The sequence below is a fragment of the Clupea harengus genome, chromosome 16, assembly GCF_900700415.2.
Source record: "Clupea harengus chromosome 16, Ch_v2.0.2, whole genome shotgun sequence".
Taxonomy (NCBI): Eukaryota; Metazoa; Chordata; class Actinopteri; order Clupeiformes; family Clupeidae; genus Clupea; species Clupea harengus.
The window spans coordinates 3522418-3541272 of NC_045167.1; the positions used below are offsets into that span (position 1 = coordinate 3522418).

Genomic DNA, 18855 nt, shown 5'->3' on the forward strand with positions numbered 1-18855 from the left:
CAACGTCAATCAAAATGTTTGCACAATGTTCCAGGTCACATTTTCATCCCGGTCCCCCATCTAATGTTAATACTGTGTTGTATAATGGTGCGGCTCCTATATAAAACAAAAGTCTTCCCTGTAGGGTTACTAATCTCCGACTACGACTAGCAGGAAAGGTTAACAACAGGTTTATTATTACAATATAATACTTAATAGGCTAACAATACAATATTTCTTTGTTTGAGTGTGGTTGTTTTGTGCGATGGGGGTGTATGATCGGTATTGTCTATAAAGGAAGGCCTTGCAACGGGAAAATCTCCCGTTCATCGCATCCATTCAAGGCCCACCTGTTTGCATAGTAGGCCCTTTTTCTTTATTTTTGGAACTCAGCCCATTTGAGGCAAGGATTGACACCATTGCACTTTTATTTTCTCTATTTCTGAACTGATGTTATTTGTTATTGGTTTTCTGTTTTTTTTTTTAACTGATGTTATTTGTTATTGAATTTGACAATTTTAAACTTGGCCTACCATTTTATTGGAGCGATGAGGCACAGGTGGGGCTTCAAAAGGCCCCCTTGTGGGGAATGACATGAAAAAGTTTGAGAGCCACTGATTTAATAAGTCAACGCTCTCCAAGGGCGGGGGATGAAAAGCCATTAAAGTCACCATCCTTTAATTAAATGCAGATGAATAAGAGCAGGGTAATAAAAGCAGGAATGAAAACAGGGTTAGGATGCAAGACCGTCCTGCCCGCAGTCAGCATAAGGCATTGTGTGCTTACTCATAACACACACAAATCACTGACTCACTTTGCTCTAATCAAGGCTGGCCACAGCTCAAAGGGCGCTGCAGCCTCAAACAGTGTCACAGTAATGCAAGCCTTCCCACCTGAAGACCGGGCTGCAGGCCTGAAAGACTTGGGCCTGGACGCCGGAGCTTTGCCAATGCAAAGAAGCCTGGGGTTGTGCTGGGACATTGACTCTGACACCTTTACATTCAAGGTCGCCGTCAGCGGCAAACCGTTTACCCGCCGTGGAGTCCTATCCACAGTCAACAGTCTTTTTGACCCGCTGGGTTTCGCCGCACCTGTGACCATCAAGGGACGTGCACTGCTGCGAGAACTCTCCACAGAGGTCCACGATTGGGACGCTAAACTTCCTGCAGACAAGCTGAACAAGTGGGAAACATGGAGAAAATCACTGCAAGATCTGAGCAGCCTCCATATCCCCCGCTCATACACACAGCAGTCCTTCTCTAACACCATATACACTGAACTGTGCCTTTTTTCAGATGCTTCTTGCTGGGCCATCGGCGCGGTGGCTTACCTGAGAGTCATCACAACAGATGGGCAGTGTAGAGTGGGCTTCGTGCTTGGAAAAGCAAAGCTGGCTCCTCAACCCGAACCAACCATCCCTCGCCTTGAGCTGTGTGGCGCTGTGCTGGCAGTAGAAATGGCTGAATTGATCCTGGAGGAGCTCGACCACAAGCCAGATGCAGTGAAGTTTTTCTGTGACAGCAAGGTGGTTTTGGGATATATACACAACGAGTCTAAGCGGTTCTTTGTGTATGTGCACAACCGCGTTCACCGCATCCGACAAACCACATCCCCTCAGCAGTGGCACTATGTACCTACGGATCAAAATCCAGCTGATCTGGCCACTAGGTCAGTGCCTGCATCACAACTCACCAACACCACATGGTTTACAGGACCAGAGTTCCTATACAAGCCACACCAGCCTGAAACTCATGACCCCTTTCAGTTAGTAGATCCTGAAACAGACACAGACTTGAGGCCTCAGCTGACAGCGCTCGCCACACACCTAAGTGAAGGTAAACTCACCTCAGAACGGTTCCAGCGCTTCTCTGGGGCGGCAGTGGTACAGGAGGTAGACAAGTCGGTTAGTAATCAGAAGGTTGCTAGTTCAATTCCCTGTCGAAGCGTCCTTGAGCAAGACACTGAACCCCTAATTGCTCCTGATGTGCAGTGTGCCATCAGTGTAAATGTGTATACATCCTTGTAAGTCGCTTTGGATAAAAGCGTCTGCTAAATGACTAAATGTAAATGTAAATGTTCTCTACTTGGGAGTCTTTGATGAGAGCTGTCTCTTTCATAATCCACCAAGCCACGTCATTCAGGTCAGACTGTCCGAATGTTTGTAAAAGATGGCACCGCAAAACGAGTCATACTCATGTCTGTCCAGAGGGATGCTTATCCAGAAGAGTATGCAGCACTACAAGAAAAAAGAACAATTTCCAAGTCTAGCACAATCCTGAACCTCGATCCTGTCATGTGCGATGGCCTGTTGAGAATTGGCGGCCGTCTGAAACATGCATCTGTTGAGCCTGAGGTGAGAAACCCCATCATTCTCCCAAAATGTCATGTGACAAAGTTAATGGTGAGCCACCACCACGCAAAAGTGCAGCACCAAGGGCGACACTTCACAGAGGGTGCTGTGAGGGCTGCCGGCCTGTGGGTCGTTGCAGGCAAGACACTGATAGGCTCAGTCATCCACCACTGCGTCACCTGCCGCAAGTTAAGAGGGAAGCTTGAGGTCCAGAAGATGGCTGACCTCCCCCCGGAACGTCTGAGCTCATCTCCGCCATTCACATACGTAGGGCTGGATGTGTTTGGCCCCTGGAACGTGGTCACACGACGCACCAGAGGCGGTGCAGCTCATAGTAAGCGGTGGGCTATACTCTTCACATGCATGTGCACCAGGGCTGTGCATATAGAGCTCATTGAAAGCATGGACTCACCCAGCTGCATCAATGCCTTGAGAAGGTTTTTCGCCCTGAGAGGGCCAGCAAAGCAGCTGAGATCAGATCGAGGTACGAACTTCATCGGGGCCAGTGCTGAACTGGGCATGAGACCGGACGACCCAAACCAGGTCAGCACTCTGAAACACCTTCACGAGAACGGCTGTGCGTGGGAGTTTAACCCGCCACATGCATCTCACATGGGGGGCGTGTGGGAGCGCATGATCGGCATAGCCCGCAGGATACTCGACTCCATGCTCCTGGAAAGAAAGCAAAATGACCTGACTCACGAAGTGCTGTGTACCTTGATGGCAGAGGTGTGTGCCATAATGAACGCAAGGCCATTAGTTCCAGTCTCCTCTGACCCCTCGTCACCAGTGCTGCTGACTCCTGCTATGCTGTTGACTCAAAGGCCAGGGGTGTCTGCTCCAGCCGGCACTTTCACTGAAAAGGACTTGTTCAAGTGTCAGTGGAGACAGGTGCAGGCCCTGGCAAATGAGTTTCTGGACGTGATGGAGAAATGAATACCTCCACACTCTTCAGCCAAGGCGCAAATGGCGCACAGCAACACGAGATCTGCAGCCCGGGGACGTTGTGTTGCTGAAAGAGAGTCAGTCCCCTCGCAATGAGTGGCCTATGGGTCTGGTCACTGCCGCCTTTCCAAGCAGTGACGGAAAGGTCAGAAAGGTTGAAATAAAGACTGCATCACAAGACAAAGTAAAGACATTCTTCAGGCCCATTACTGAGGTCCTCCTGCTTCTGCCTAAGAAAGGTCAAAGGTCAAGCGAGGACTGTTGAATCTTTAGTGGCATTAAATGCCAGACGGGGAGTGTTCTGCCCATGGTATGTTTTATGTGTTTTGGTGATTGAAGTTGAATTGTTTGTATAGGACTTTTATTTTGAATAGGACTTTTATTTTGACGCCCACGAGATCGGAAAGCAATGGAAGTTTGGAGCACACGGGCATCGTTCACATGGCAACACTCAACTGTCACAGCAAACTCAACTTTAACCTGTTTTTAACTTTGAATCTCATAGAGAGCAATGACTGTAAGTTTTACATGATCGTGGTATGTGTGTTGTTTGGTTGCAATGAGTTGTGATAACTTTGATGATAAATAGTATATAATATGATTAGATGGTCGAATGGATCGCTGCAACTGCACGACACTGCTGTTGTTTGCGTTAGCATGTTAGCTAATTAATGTTAATGTTAATTATAGCTAATTATAATGTTATGTTGTATTTTATAATTCAGCACTTTTTCCACTTTGTTTTTGTTCCTAGTTTTACTCCATTCAATGTGGTCAATAAAGGAGCAAGAAGGCTCATTTTCCTGGCTCTTAAAAAAGGAGTTTGGCTCGCTGCTTAATCTGTGTTAACGCTGGGAAGCATAAACATAAAATCGCGATGCATCGTTTCTAAAATGTTTGCATCGGTATAATCCGTTGTATTTATATAGAATCGTGTGTAGGCGAACACCATTTAATATTTAGAAATGTGACCAATGATTTGTGACCAATCATTTTATATTTATATAAGATAGATTCCCCCTTTCTAACTGTTTCTTAAGCGCGCTCTCATCTCCACTGCTGTCAGTGGCCGTCTCTCGTGAAGTCTCTTGGCCAAGTTTCGCGGGAGTTGGAGGCGTGTCCGGGAGAGTGTTACCATGGCGGTTAGAGTTAGACGTCCCTAGAACTTGTAATAAATCCAAGGTTTGGCAACACTTTGGATTTACGAAGAAAGATGGGAAATTCGATAAGACCCATGCAATCTGCAAAATATGTCGTGCTGCCATAAAGTACACAAGCAGCACGACATATTTAGGTACTCACCTGAAGAGGCGACATGGTGACACGGATTCAGCTATGGCTACAGTGGCTAGCTCCACCAGTACACCTAGCAAGCAGACTGAGCAAAGTATTGCCACTTTTTTGCATGCCCCGCTGGCTACCAACTCAGCTCGTTCAAAGGCAAAAACCGAAGCCATTGCCTTCTTAATTTGTAAAAATATCCAGCCTTACAGTGTTGTAGAAAACGAGGGCTTCCAAGCTACACAAGCTAACCAGCTAGCGAAACCGTTAGCTTACGCTAGCTAGTAACCTCTGAAAGAGTGTTCAGCACAGCTGGTGACATAGTTACAGCACATCGCAGTTTGCTTCATCCTGATCATGTGGATCAACTCATATTCCTAAAGAAAACCCTTAAAATAGGACAAATTAGTTAAATTTAATGTATGAGGCAGTTGATCAACATGTTTAGGATGAAGCAAACTGTGTTGTGACTGCCAGGTAGGCTATAGTTAAAAAAACACATATACACATACATGTTATCTTTTGTCAGAGACATTGTTAATGATTTGTTGTCTGACAAATAAATGAATCATTATGTACCATATTAAATTGCATAGAATTATATTCTTTTGCATCGCATCTCGTTGAATCGCATCGTGTCGAATCGCACTGCATCGCAATAGGGGTGAATCGTATCGTATCGCATTAGTAGCTTCTTTTATGTATCTTTAATGTATCGGATTGTTGGCAGTGTATCGAGATATGTATCGCATCGTATTCAGTGATGGAGATGCACATCCCTAATAGACAGAGCAGTACACATACATTTAGGTAGGCAATTGACAGTAGGTAATATGGCCATATTATCAGTATCAATATAGGCATTAGCAATAGGATATAGAAGGAGAGGCTGAGAGAAGCTGCCTGGCCAGGTGTATGGGAATTGTATTTGTTTAGTTTTATTATGTTATGTTTAGTTATGGTTGGCTGACATGGTGCATGTGGACTTAAGTTAGGATGGCAGGATACACAACAGTGGCCAACTGGCTGGTAACAGCCACAACACGCATCAGATGCTGTACCCGGGATCCGTAATGGCCTTCCTTCACGGTACAACATGCGCTGTCTGTAGCCCAGCTGTATTGATTTGGGGGATTTTGTATGTGTTTAATTGTGATGAGTTGTGTTTATTTATGCCGGCTGGCTGGCTCGACAGGTGACTTTTTGAAGCAATTATTCATGGCAATAGGATACATTACTGTAAAGAGGAATGTCTTCAGTCTCGATTTGAATATGGACAGGGTGTCTGCATCTCGGAGTAGCCAGAATAGTAGCTCAAGCTCAGGTGTGTGTGTGTGTGTGTGTGGAAAGGTTGATGAAGTGCAAAAAAGCAGTAAAAGTGTGGAGTATGTTCATATGTAAGGTGTAATATGTAAATAAATAAGATATGTACAGTATGAACAATATTGATACCTTGTAGCATCAGTGTGGCTAAGCAATTGGGTCAGGTCTCGGCAAACACTCCATCACAGAGTGGACAGTATCTCTGCTCAAATATGCATGACCTCACCTCTTTGCTATCTCATTATCATCCACTTTAAGGTAGACTCTGCGATTCTGTCGATCTGGCGATGGTATCTTAACACCAAATCAAATTAAACCTCTACCTTCCATGCCCTCGAAGCAGCGTGTTCACAGAAAAGGAAAATGTGTTATGCTATATCAGAATGATCAAAATACCACCACTACTACTAGTACTACTACTACTACTACTACTACAACCACTAGTAGTGCCAATAATATTAATATTATTATTATTATTATTATTATTAATAATAATAATAATAAATGCTCAAGCTTTTGCTATCATAATTCAGTTTGATGATAATTCTGTTTGAGGCTTGACTCTTTGTTGATATTTGTTCCTTTTGTTGGCTTTATATTTCCCAGACGCAACAATAAAGAGTAAGGACCCACTGATGTCCCCAACATCCAACGATGGCCTCAAACATGTGCAAACTTGTGGGGGTGTCTGTGCTGGCATTTCTACTCTTTTGCTTCCTCTGCTTGGGAGGGGATGGACAACTGGGAGCCACTCCTTATCCAAGTGGGAGGACTGGGCCTCCTCGTGCAAAGACACTGTGTGGTCACTAGGGATGGGCATAATTAATCGACGATCGATTAATTGATCATTAAGAATTTCCTCGATGAAATTATTTTTTCATCGATTAAAACTAATGCATGTTCTGTTGCGTAGTGTGCGTGTAATTTATTTATTTTAGGCCTGTCAAAGTTAACACGTTATTCTATGAGATTATTGTGGCCGAGATTAATGCAATAAAATATTTGAACGCAGTTAACGCAACTTTGTTTACTTCCGGTGCGCGTTGACCCATGGCACGAAACTGCCGCGTGTCTGCAAGTCAGTTAGATAGAAGAGACCGAGACGGTAGTTGAAGATAGAGAGAGCTGAGGGATTGTTGGGCGGAAAGTTTCTGTTTAAGAGGCAAAATGACAGAACAATCGACAAAACTAAAGTTGTATGTAGCATTTGTCAAGCTGAATGTAGCTATTACAGAAGCAGCTCGTCTTTAAGTTATCACCTTAATGCAAAGCACCCGACAGAAAGCAGTCCCAGGTTAGATGGTCGCCAACCCACACTCCACGACTTCTCTAGGAAATTAACTAGACCAGTCCGTGAAAAGGTTACCAACGCTGTAGCAGTTTAGTTTGCCGGTGACTGTCGGCCCATCAACATAGTTGAAGACGGTGGGCTGACTGAGGTGATTCGAATTGCTTCAGGGGACAATTCTTACGATTTACCGTCGAGGGGCACCATTGTGTCTCGCATATATTCCTTGTATGACGGCGAGAGAGCACGAAAAAAATACAATTGAACAACAGTGTCTAAAATACACGCTGTCTGAAGTGATTACTCGTTAATTTATAAGATTTAGTCTTGAGAAGAAAACAAACTTTTAATCACGATGAATCTAGATGAATGAATTTCAAAATGTGAGATTAATTAGTTAGAGAGAAAAAAAAAGTTGTGTTTATGAGCACCGGCTTCTAGCTGTCGGCTCCGCAGCTTAAGAGTACAGCAGCGCATATTTTCAAGTGTAACCATTGAACGGATCCCGTTTAACTGCCACAAGAGTTGTCCATCTTGTTAGTTTAACTGCCACAAGAGTTGTTCATCTTGTAATAAAGATCTCAATGAGGAAACACGCTGTGTTTTTTTCTATTTTCACTGCATTTTAATATAGCCTATAAATAGTGAATTTTAATATAAAAATATTGATGATTAATCGAAAATCGATCGTTAATTCTCCCGACGATCGATTAAGACAATTTAATCGAATGCCCATCCCTAGTGGTCACCTAGAGGTGACAAACCCTCTGGTCCACGTCAGTGACTCCAGGACTTACTTAGTGTCATCATATATGGAGCATCGGTCGGAACACTCTCTAATTCGCACAATTGCTATTGTGAAACGCAAGGAGAAGCCTAGCTATTCCTGCATGTTTTGCTGTGATGAAGAACTTCAAAATAGCAACGCCAGGTATGAGATCCACTCTGACCACTTTGAGTTTGACTACGGCACGGCGGACATCTTGTGCTCACTCCCTGAAAACTGCCCGATGCCCTCACACATTGCAATTTACACAGGGCCCCTTAGGGGCCAAAAACCTCCCGTTCTCCCCATTCGTAACCAACAGGAACGCCAGGAGTCCTTCCCTTACCAGTTTACCGTCTGCATCTCGGTGATGTACGACTACACCAACGTCATGCAGTTGGTGCAGACCCTGGAGATGTTCAGATTGCTAGGAGCCCAACACGTGGCCATCTACAAGTCCAGCTGCAATGCGGCCACACAGAGAGTGCTGGATTACTATGTTCAGGCTGGCTTTGTTGAGATCATCCCCTGGCCCATAACCGAGTATATTAACGTGTCACGAGGCTGGCAGCATTCGGTCTCTCCCGGGGACCTGCAATACTTCGGGCAAATTGCGGCGCTGAACGACTGTGTGTACCGCTTTATGTACCAGACCCAGTACGTGGTGCTGCAGGACCTGGACGAGATCATCGTGCCGCTCACGGTGGACACCTGGACGGAACTGCTGCCACTGCTGGAACAGCAGTACGGCCGCCACCTCAGCTTCGAGTTTGAGAACCACGTGTTCCGGAACACGGTGAGTGGGAGGAACGCAGCGCAGCGGCCGACAGAGTGGCTCGGGGTCGCCGGCGTGGACATACTGGATCACGTGTGGCGCGAGCCAAATGACCCAAATGCCTTCAACAACTACAAGGTGATAGTGAACCCCCGGATGGTGTACCGCACAACCGTGCACGGCCTTCTAAGGGCGGACTGCAAAGGGGTCCGCGTGGACCGTGATGTGGCCCGGATGTACCACATCAGAGCCCCCTAGCGTCAGGATGTCACCGATGACAAACTCATTCAGGACGAGCGGCTTTGGGATTATGCCCCTTGTCTCGTTCCTGCTGTTTCAGACGTTCTGAAAAAGACCTCTCCAAGATAGTGTTTGCTGTGCCATAAATGAGATTTAATTCTTTTTTTTTTACAATCAAAGTGTTTTGGGGTTTTTCATGTGAGAAACACACAACATACACCTCACGTTTAACATCACATTCACATTCTACACTATACACACACTACACAACAACCAGGGCAATAAAGAAAAGAAATACACAATTGAAATAAATACATTAACTAAAATAGAAAAAAGGGGGTGTTAGTTAAGATTGAATAATACTTGAAAATAGTTAATTATGGGGCACTAGTCAGTTGAAATTGAATAAAATGTAGGAAGTGAGACCAGACATGGTAGAATGTACCCCTACCATCATTCAATCTTGCAATAAGATCTTCAAAGGAGGCTTTATCCGTCATTAGCTTCAGCCAGTGTGTAAAACTAGGCATTATTTTGCTCTTCCAGTGTCTAGGACAATTCTTACTGCAGTGATAAACCCAGCTAGTGCCAGGGCAGACTCTGCTTTAGACACTTCTGGTGGTAGAAGGGACCTATCTCCAAGCAGACACAGTTGTGGAGACTCTGGTAATGTTGTAGATAACCACTCTCCAATTGTTTTAATGATTTGTTTCCTAAAAGGAAAAACTAGAGGGCTATCCCATAAAAGATGAAAGTAGGAACCTGTGGCTTTCATATGCTTTTCTTGCCATTCCACAGAAATTCTCTGATTATTTGGTTGTACTGTTTAAAGTCTGGAACAGTTAGTGGCACCATCATTGATATGTAATTCACCTGAGGAGCACCCATCATCTTAATGGTGTTAACTTTTCCCCATAAGCTAAGGTTGATCAGTTTCCACTTATCCAGGTTATCCTTTATACGCTGAAGCAATGGGTACAAATGAGCCTGTACCATGTCATTAATAGTTGGAGTAAGCCGAATCCCAAGATATTGCATACCTGAATCTATCAACTTGAACTGAAGTGTATTATTAATTTTTTCCGTAATTTCCATATCTTATGGAATTGTTGTTGCTGGTTGTGACGATGTGATCGTCCCTACAGGTGAATATGTGCTCTGGCTGCCATGCCATCGAGCCGGGCTCTTTGGTGTGGCGGTCAGAGCGCATGTTTGGCACCCTGTAGACCTGGGTTCGAGTCCGGGTGGGGTGACCACGCTCTCCCTTCGCTACACTGGTTAACTCTAAAATTCTAACTTGACTGGCCTCTGCAAATATGTAGAGTGCACCATTGGTGTTTCCAGCTTTGTAAGCATCAGTGGCATCCCCCATGGTAGTGCCGGTCAGTGATGTGAGGGTGGTTTGCAGGGCTAAGAAACTCCAGACCCTGTATCTTCATTTTCTCTTTTCTATTTGATTAAGGGATGGGAAAGACCAGATTAAAATTTTTAGCCCGATGCACCAGACAGCCCGAAAACTGATGTCTTCACTGTAGACTAATAGAGATGTAACGGATTGGATATGGACATTGCCACATCATTACAAACATTCCTTTTTTGGTATGGAATAATGAGGAAGCATTAATCATCACAGAACAAACCTGATGAGATCGGATGGGTCAACAAAAGGTCGCCGTCTTATTCCTTTCTGAACAGTTCAGTTTGATGGCGGATACAGGAAAGACTTCCAGCTCCACACTTAGGAAAGAGATTTTAGGGATATGTCGTCTTATTTATAGACAAGCGCATTACAGTCCGTACACATGATGTACATAGATATAGCACACATGCTATTGTTTTTAGATTTTTTTTATTTAGCAGATTTCATCAAACACTTGTGACATACAAGGGAAACCAAGAAAAACATGACAAATTAGAAATGAAAAGTAGTTCATTATCACAACTGTCACATGCAGATGTGGGCCCAGACTGATAGCTCCAGGACTAGCGCATGGTCACCAGAATCCCATTCTTGTGTGTGGGTTTTTTTTTTTTTTTTTTTTTTTTTTTTAAACAATAGAGATTATAAAGCCTGCAAGATAGCATGGGAGAAATAGCTATTATTTTACTTCCCCAGTTGTTTAGACATCATGTCTGGTGTCCTCTTACAGTTACAAAAGAGGCTTTAAGCAGCCGGTGACAGAGGATGCAGGCAGAAGAGCTTGCTTGATTAGGCTGCTAGCCATTCCACTGCAGTAGAATAGGACCTAATGCTGATGCAGTATAGTACTGGAGGAAGGCCAAACAAATGTCTGTTCGCTATAGTCAACATGCTTTACACACATCATTCTGATGGCTGAAAACAGATTTTTTTTCTTAAAATAAAAAAAAAGCACATAAAGTCGTACTGCCATGTTTTGCACTCACAGAAGATAGATGAAAAAGAATGAGATCCCTTCAAAGGGTTGTTAATAACTTTATAAAAGAGAGCACATCAATTTTTCCAGAGAAGTTTGTTTTAATAGGCAAGCTTTTTTTGAGGGGCGGGGTGTCTGTACATGTTTCTTGCGCAGCCAAGTCATCTTGCTGAGTGCCACCCTGTTTTACATGAGAACCTTAAAGCTGTCACCTCCTCTCCCACGCCAATCAGAAGCTGAAGCACAGCTGGCCATATCAGGAGCAGCCAAGGACTGGGACAGGAATTAGAAGGTAGATATCATATCAGCAATGAAAGAAAGATTCACTGAATGCATAAAAACAGACTCTGTGCAGTCTACCAGATGCCTGTGCTGAAATACTGGAGAGTAGGCGGGCAGGTAAAAGAGGGGTTTTGGGGTGGGGAGGTGGGGGTGTGTGTGTGGGGAGGTGGGGGGGGGGGGGGGGGGGGGTAGACGCCTGAGTGTAGGGGGTAGGAGAGTGATCTGGAGCAATGTTGTGTGTGTGGGAGGGGGGCTTTGGGGTATGTGCAGGGCAAGGGAAGATAACAAGGACCAGGAGGTGCAGATGGCGAGGGGGCAGGAGAAGAGGGTGGCTGGCGGAGCAAGAGATCAGTCGTGGATGACAATGGGGCCTCGCATCCTCAAGCTGGGGTGTGGGGGGGCCACAACCGGGCCCTGAGGAAGCCCCTGGGGAAGCCCCTGGGGAGGCCCCTGGGAGACCCTGCGCAGGTGGATTTGCTCACATGGCTGCCTACAGGCTTTTCTGAGTTGAGAGCGAGTGAGCAGCCTCCGAGCTTTCCTGGAGGGAAGAGAGAGAGAGAGAGAAGAAGCCCATCAGAGTCAGGAGACAGGTGTGATTCAAACTAACATCTGTGTTCATCCTGAAATTAGATAAATACAAAATTAGTATTAAAATACATCCCGGAAAAACTGTGAGATTTTCACATAAGCAGTTATGTGGAAATACAATTTTAGATTTGGAATGGAGCAAAGCAGACTTAAGACCCAACTTTACAAGTACATGAACACCTCTAAAACAGGCATGCGTGTGTAGTGCACTAGGCTATAATTACAGACAGTGGTACTTGATTCAGTGGCAGATCTTAGGAAAAGGATGTGTCTAAATGCATGTGTCTGAATTTTGAGTTACTTAACTGGTCAAGAAATAAACTTTTATCAGCCTATAAGGCATGATTCTTCCTACATCTCTGAGCTTGATTGTGAGCTTGGCTGGAATGATTGTATTAAAAGCTGAGCTATAGTCAATGGTAAGCATTCTCAAATAGATGATCATTATTTTTCCTGTCCAGGAGAGGTTCCCTATCCTGTAAGGTGTCCTTACAAGATACAATGTGCAAATGAAATGCCATAAAACCTAACTGAGTTACTGCACAATGAAATTCCAATTAAAAAGTAGAATAAAACTGACTGACTCTTCCAGATTAAATAGTTTTTTACCTCCAGGCAGGCAAAGCGATAGCACAGTGTGTGTGTGTGTGTGTGTGTGTGTGTGTGTGTGTATGTGTGTGTGTGTGTGTGTGTGTTTGTGCTATTCTTATGTTGTGTACCCCAGTGAAAACCACACGCCCTCGTACTGTACACCACTTAAGAGAAAAGTTTGATTTATTTCTATTTAATTTGTACTTTCACCGAGACCTCAAGATTCGGAGGTCCTTCGAGGGCTTTGTGGTCATCACCAGACACAGACCTGATAAAATGAATGTCACATAAAGTCTGGTATGTGGTAATAATCCGAGTGATGGACTATGTCTCTATATCTCAAACCCATGCAAAATGCAGGAGCAACAAATGAGAAAGCCACGGGCTGGGCTTCAAATGGTCCATTTAACTGATTCATGACTGTGTGTGTGTGTGTGAAAGTGAGAGAGAGAGAGAGAGAGAGATTGAGTGAGAGAGAGAGGGAGACAGAGAGAGAGAGAGTGAAAGAGAGGGAGACAGAGAGAGAGAGAGATTGAGTGAGAGAGAGAGAGGGAGTGAGTGAGAGAGAGAGATTGGGTGAGAGAGAGGGAGACAGAGAGAGTGAGTGAGAGAGGGAGTGAGTGAGAGAGAGAGATTGGGTGAGACAGAGGGAGACAGAAAGAGAGAGAGTGAGTGAGAGAGAGAGATTGGGTGAGAGAGAGGGAGACAGAGAGAGAGAGAGTGAGAGGGAGAGTGAGTGAGAGAGACAGGGAGACAGAGAGAGAGAGAGAGTGAGTGAGAGAGTGAGTGAGTGAGTGAGAGAGGGAGAGTGAGTGAGAGAGAGAGAGAGAGAGAGAGAGTGAGTGAGTGAGAGAGAGAGAGAGAGAGGGTGGAAGAGTCAGTCAGTTTCAGTGCATTGTCTGTTTTTATCACCCATCCTTTTCAGATCTCAGATAATGAACACACAAGTGTCCATTAAGTCATCATATTACCAATCACACATGACAGCAGGGATGGGAGGGGGGTTACTGGAGAAGAATGTGGCACCCATGAAGATCTGTCCATTTGTCAGTACTGCTGAATATTCTAGATGGTTCTGCTTGTGCACCAGCACAACAACACATCAATCAGGCGCGCCCATGAGCGCTGGGCAGTGCAGCCTCGCCCGCCTGCCCGCCCGCCCGCGCCCGCCTCAGCAGGTCCAGAGCTAATCTCAGTGGACTCGTGATGAATGAGATGCCAGCTGGAGCTCCACTCCCACACAATCACTTCCCAAGGATCTCATTATTTCCTGTGCATTTAAAACATACATCTTATGAATGGGATTAAGCCTTTAGCCACAGCTGAAATGGAAACAGGGTTTTGCTCACACAAACATAATACCCCCACAGAAGTGGCACAAGCAAACACTTTGGTGTTTTCGAATTACAGTGCAGTCATGCATGCATGAAAAAGGGGGCGTCTCATTAAATTGAAAGATGTCGGATGATTATTTAGCAATGCTTTCCACGCGTGAAGAGCGGCTGTTAAATGAAGCCGCGGCAGCTTGCTGCTGTCTGCCGTGGGCTCATCCGTCAGCCCGGCCTAGCGCCCTCGCACAGCCAGGGGCCTCTTGAGATCAGCCAGCTCTAGCTGCAGGGCGTTGGGGTGGTCATGCCTCACTCTGGGGCTCTACAAATAGCCAGGGTGTGTGGGTGGGTGTGTGTGTGTGTGTGGGTGGGTGGGTGGTTGTGTGTGTGTGTGTGGAGTTCCATTGCAGTTCCTTCTGTTCCTGCTGGGACTCCCCCCCCCCAGGCCTCGTGTCAGGGCACTAACTCTGGCTGAGAGGTCCTGAAGAGATGTCTGCGGGGCAACTTGGCTGAGATTAGGGTTGGAATGATTACATTATTAACTTAACTAAATCAAACACACTCTCTGACTTGATTCGTACAGGAAAATGCACCGGCCACAAATCTACTACCACAATTTGAACAAATTCAGATCATGACTGATACATACTAAAGTCATGTAAGACTGCTAAAATGACTAGTAATACTGCTAATAATACTACCACTGTACTATAAGTAATGTTATTATGTATTTTTTTTAAACAAAAGGGGTTTTAGGCCTGCATCAATACATTTATGGGCGCTCTCATGAACCCTTTTAAGCCCTTTTTAGGTTTCTTGGGATCTACAGTATGTTGAGCTCTTAAAGATTTCAGTCTGCATTGTGCATCTCTTTGAAGAGCAGACCCTTGTGTTACTGCTCCCTCCCTTCTACGGACGCTCAGTCGAGTCGCAGCAAGGAACTGATTAACTGTTGACCCACTCTATTGCTCAGGGGAAGAATGTTTCAGGACGTGAAAGGAAGTAATCTCCGGTGGAAAGCAATCATTACATTTTAATCTAGTTGCAGCAACTCCCCACACATTAAGGTCTTGAATCAATCAATGCTTGGCTTTAGGGAATATCATTCTCTGGTGTGATGCTAGATCTCCACAGGTAAACTAGGTTTGTGTGTGTGTGTGTGCGTGTGTGCGTGTGCGTGTGTGTGTGTGTGTGTGTGCGTGTGTGTGGAGTGGACTTACCATGAGCAGGTGTCTAACGGCTGCAGCACTGAAATGAAACAAGCAGCCAGTCATTAGCAGACAGTCACAATTACACGTGACCCATGATGCAGTGGGGCACGGGTGCAGAGGGGACCTCTGAGGGACCCACACGCTGTCGTAGAAATGACAGAGAGGAGGCCATTATGTTGCTTTTGCAAAAGGTCACAAGCGGCGAGGATCGGACCATGTTCTGTATCCAAGTGCCTTTTTGTGGACATTTCCAGGTTACAAGGTGGCCGCACCCTCATACTGATTGAGCATCAACATTAGGGCTGAACGATTTGGGAAAATAATCGAATTGCGATTTTTTACCAAAATATTGCGATTGCGATTTAATATGCGATTTTTTTTTTATCCTCTTTTTTCCCCCAACAAAACGGAATGAATGATTTAAATATGACCAACACAATATTAGATACATTTAGTGTAAAATATTCTTTGCCACATTTTACATTTTTATTTAACTGCTCATTACAGAAACAAGAACAACAAATCGGTGGCTTTGCCACTGTCCATTTAAGTAATTTAAAAAAAGTAATTTTAAGTATAAACACTAGGCATGCACTTTTTAAACACTGTGTGCAAAATGTACCATCTTCAAAAAGATGTCTTTTTTAGACCACGTTTTTTAATCGCGAACGTTGCGGTTAGAAAATCGCGTTCTATCATATCGCGATTAAATCGCAAATGCAATTAATCGTTCAGCCCTAATCAACATTAATTTACTGTGTAGGTGGGATTCAGAAAGAATCCAGTGGCTCTTAGCAATGATGGAGCAGAAATACTCTACAGGCTCAGGTGAAATGGCCTCCTACACTACCCTGTGCACATCACAGGGAAGTGTTTCTCACAATGAAAAGGTAAAATATGTACAAATATATTATATCACAACAGTTGTGCATAAATGGCATAATTTTGTGTAATTGGGTATTGTCTGTGTGGTTGTGTGTGTGTGCTTTTGATTTTGTCTACCCTTAGATTACCTGTGGAGCATTCATCACACACAACAAAGTTGCCAATTTTGCTAAAAAAAAATGCTGAGAATGCAGGAGAAGTAATGAACTGGACCTCCTTGAACCAACAGGGATCTTAAATACATTTGCATTAGCACTTGAGCAATGTATGAATATTACAGGAACTACGCTCTGTCATCACAATGCTACTATACTGAGGGCAGTATCGAGCTAAGAGGCGGCCAAACAGACAGAGGTGTGTATCCATTTTAACCAGGGAGTATGAGCTCCTCTCTGTCAATTCTCTCTCTTAATGTATTGTTATGTGTGGAATTGGACTGATGCATTCATGATTGGATTGAAACTGTCAGAATTCATGATATTTTTGGCTTGAGCTTAGTAGGTGGCCATGTGTGTCTGGGTGTGCTGTCTCTGCTTTGGCCTAATCTAGTTCACCTTTGGCAGGGGTGGACACAAGTGCCCACGGGGACAGGGGTGAGTGTGTGTCACCATGTGGTAGTGAGTGGAGGGTGCAGGTGGTCAAATGGGACCCAGCAAATCTACCTGGTCTCCCGGGAAACGAGGAAGAAGCTGTCGTCAGGGGCGTCGATCCAGTTCGGCCTGCGCTTGCGCAGCATCATGCTGCTGGCACGCAGGTTTGACCCGCTGCTGCTCTTCCCATTATGCTGAGGGAGGGAGAGAAAAGGGAGGAAGAGAGAGAGAGAGAGAGAGAGAGAGACACACAGAGAGAGGAAGAGGGAGAGAGAGAGAGAGGGAGGGAGGGAGGGATGAAGGAACGTGTACAGAGAGATGAGGGTCAGATTCAATGGCTATCAATTACTGTATTACCCAGATCTAAATTCATAAATATTATTCATAAATAAATAAGCTTACCAGAACGGATCCTACAATGTGCCCTGGGTTATCTATTGGAGCAGAAACAAAACCTTAGACATGCATACACAAAATATGCAAGTGCCAAGTTAAACGAGGGGGAAGAGAAGGAGGGAGCAGCTCACCTTGCGTTGTGGCGGCTCCTCTCCTCTCTGCCTCAGCCCGGCTGTGATGCTGGTAGCTGCGCTTTCCCAGCATGCCGAGCGGCCCGTGACTGGGCAGAGAGGAGAGCAGGCGGCGGGGAGGCTGAAGCTGCAAGCTGGGGGTCCGTGGAGGCCTATGTCCATGCGGGGCTGGGCGGGACTCTGACACAAAAAACACATACCCACACAACGCTTCAGCGTCAAGCAAAATGTGCGAGTGGTGGCACTAACCCCAACCACCAGGGGGAGATATTGAGTCTGTGGTACCTCATGCAGGACAGCGAAACTCACCAAGAAACTGCAGCACGCTGGTTAGGGTGCCTCTGGGCGTGGGTCTGACTCGCACCGGTCTCCCTCCCGTCCCCTCCGACGCTCTGATCATATCTACACATCAGAACGCAGCAGTGAGGTACAGCGAGTAACTCCCCCTCTCTCCCACTCCTTCGCTCATTCAACCAGTCAGCTTGATGAATGGGCTTGCAGGACTCCAGCCTCTAGTTATTGATGGCTGGTGAGTTTGGCCAGACAGGTGCTTACAGAAGCTGCACACTCACAGAGAAAAATCTCTTTCACCATAATCAACTCGCTCCATCAACTTCCTTCCATCAGCTAGCTCACTGAGCACCTAACTGATGACTGAAAACATTAACATTTCATGAGGCGCTGCACAGCACACTCAGACTCAGTCAGAGGGCATCTCTGATAGAATGTGTTTGAGAAAATATCTGGAAAACGGAATATGCATGGCTAGATTTCTGTGTTGCTACGAGTGAGATTTATTCAAGATGGCTGCCACCGTCAGTTCTTAGGTAAGCAATTTAGGGATGATTTGGAGGTATGTGATTTAAGATAGTCTGAGTGAGCTTGACGTTCAGAACAGCTGGCCTAGTCTATCAGTCTACCCCCACAGCTTACAGACTGCATAGATGTTTTCACATTTAGATAGGAAGTCCTAAATCACATTTAGCATTTCGGCCACTTGCATTTGTTTTGCAGACAATCACAGCCAGAGAGCTGGCATGTGTCACTGTTTTTTATGATGTGGAGTTCAGAGACCATTTGATGAACAAGAATGAATTGTGCAGACTTTGTGCCGACTAAGTCAGGAGCAGAGGGTTTGCAGTGGCAGCAGTTCTCAGAAGTAGTGAGATTCAATAACTGTGTCTTTTGGCAGCAAAGGTGCTGAGTGGCTGTGGGACTCGGTAGTGTCAAAAACCAATAACAGTGGAGCTCAGAAGCAGGATGGGTCCGCCGGGCAAGGTCAGCCCTGCAGTAGTGCAGTTCATTAGCTGGGAACTTGAGAAGTGAAACACTGATCGCTTTGATTGACAGCAAGACAGGCTCCAGCACAGCAGCGAAGGCCATGGAACCAACAGCAGTAAAGCTCTGGTCATGCTCTGGGTGAGTAGTTGCAGGAATTCCCCACTGCAGTTTACATGTATACACACACACACACACACACACACACACACACACACACACACACACATAC

General features: G+C 45.3%; 1 protein-coding gene across 1 annotated transcript; it reads right to left on the reverse strand.

The window, feature by feature from the left end:
- Positions 1–11801: 11801 nt before the first annotated feature.
- On the reverse strand, positions 11802–18832 carry LOC116224064 (metastasis-associated protein MTA1-like). The gene is made up of 6 exons (XM_031582656.2): positions 17655–18832; positions 17346–17525; positions 17221–17252; positions 16891–17012; positions 15353–15380; positions 11802–12163 (listed from the first exon to the last, which is right to left on the reverse strand). Exons 1-6 carry the CDS (start codon positions 17743–17745, stop codon positions 12116–12118), a joined length of 501 nt encoding a protein of 166 aa, XP_031438516.1. The 5' UTR covers positions 17746–18832; the 3' UTR covers positions 11802–12115.
- Positions 18833–18855: the final 23 nt, after the last annotated feature.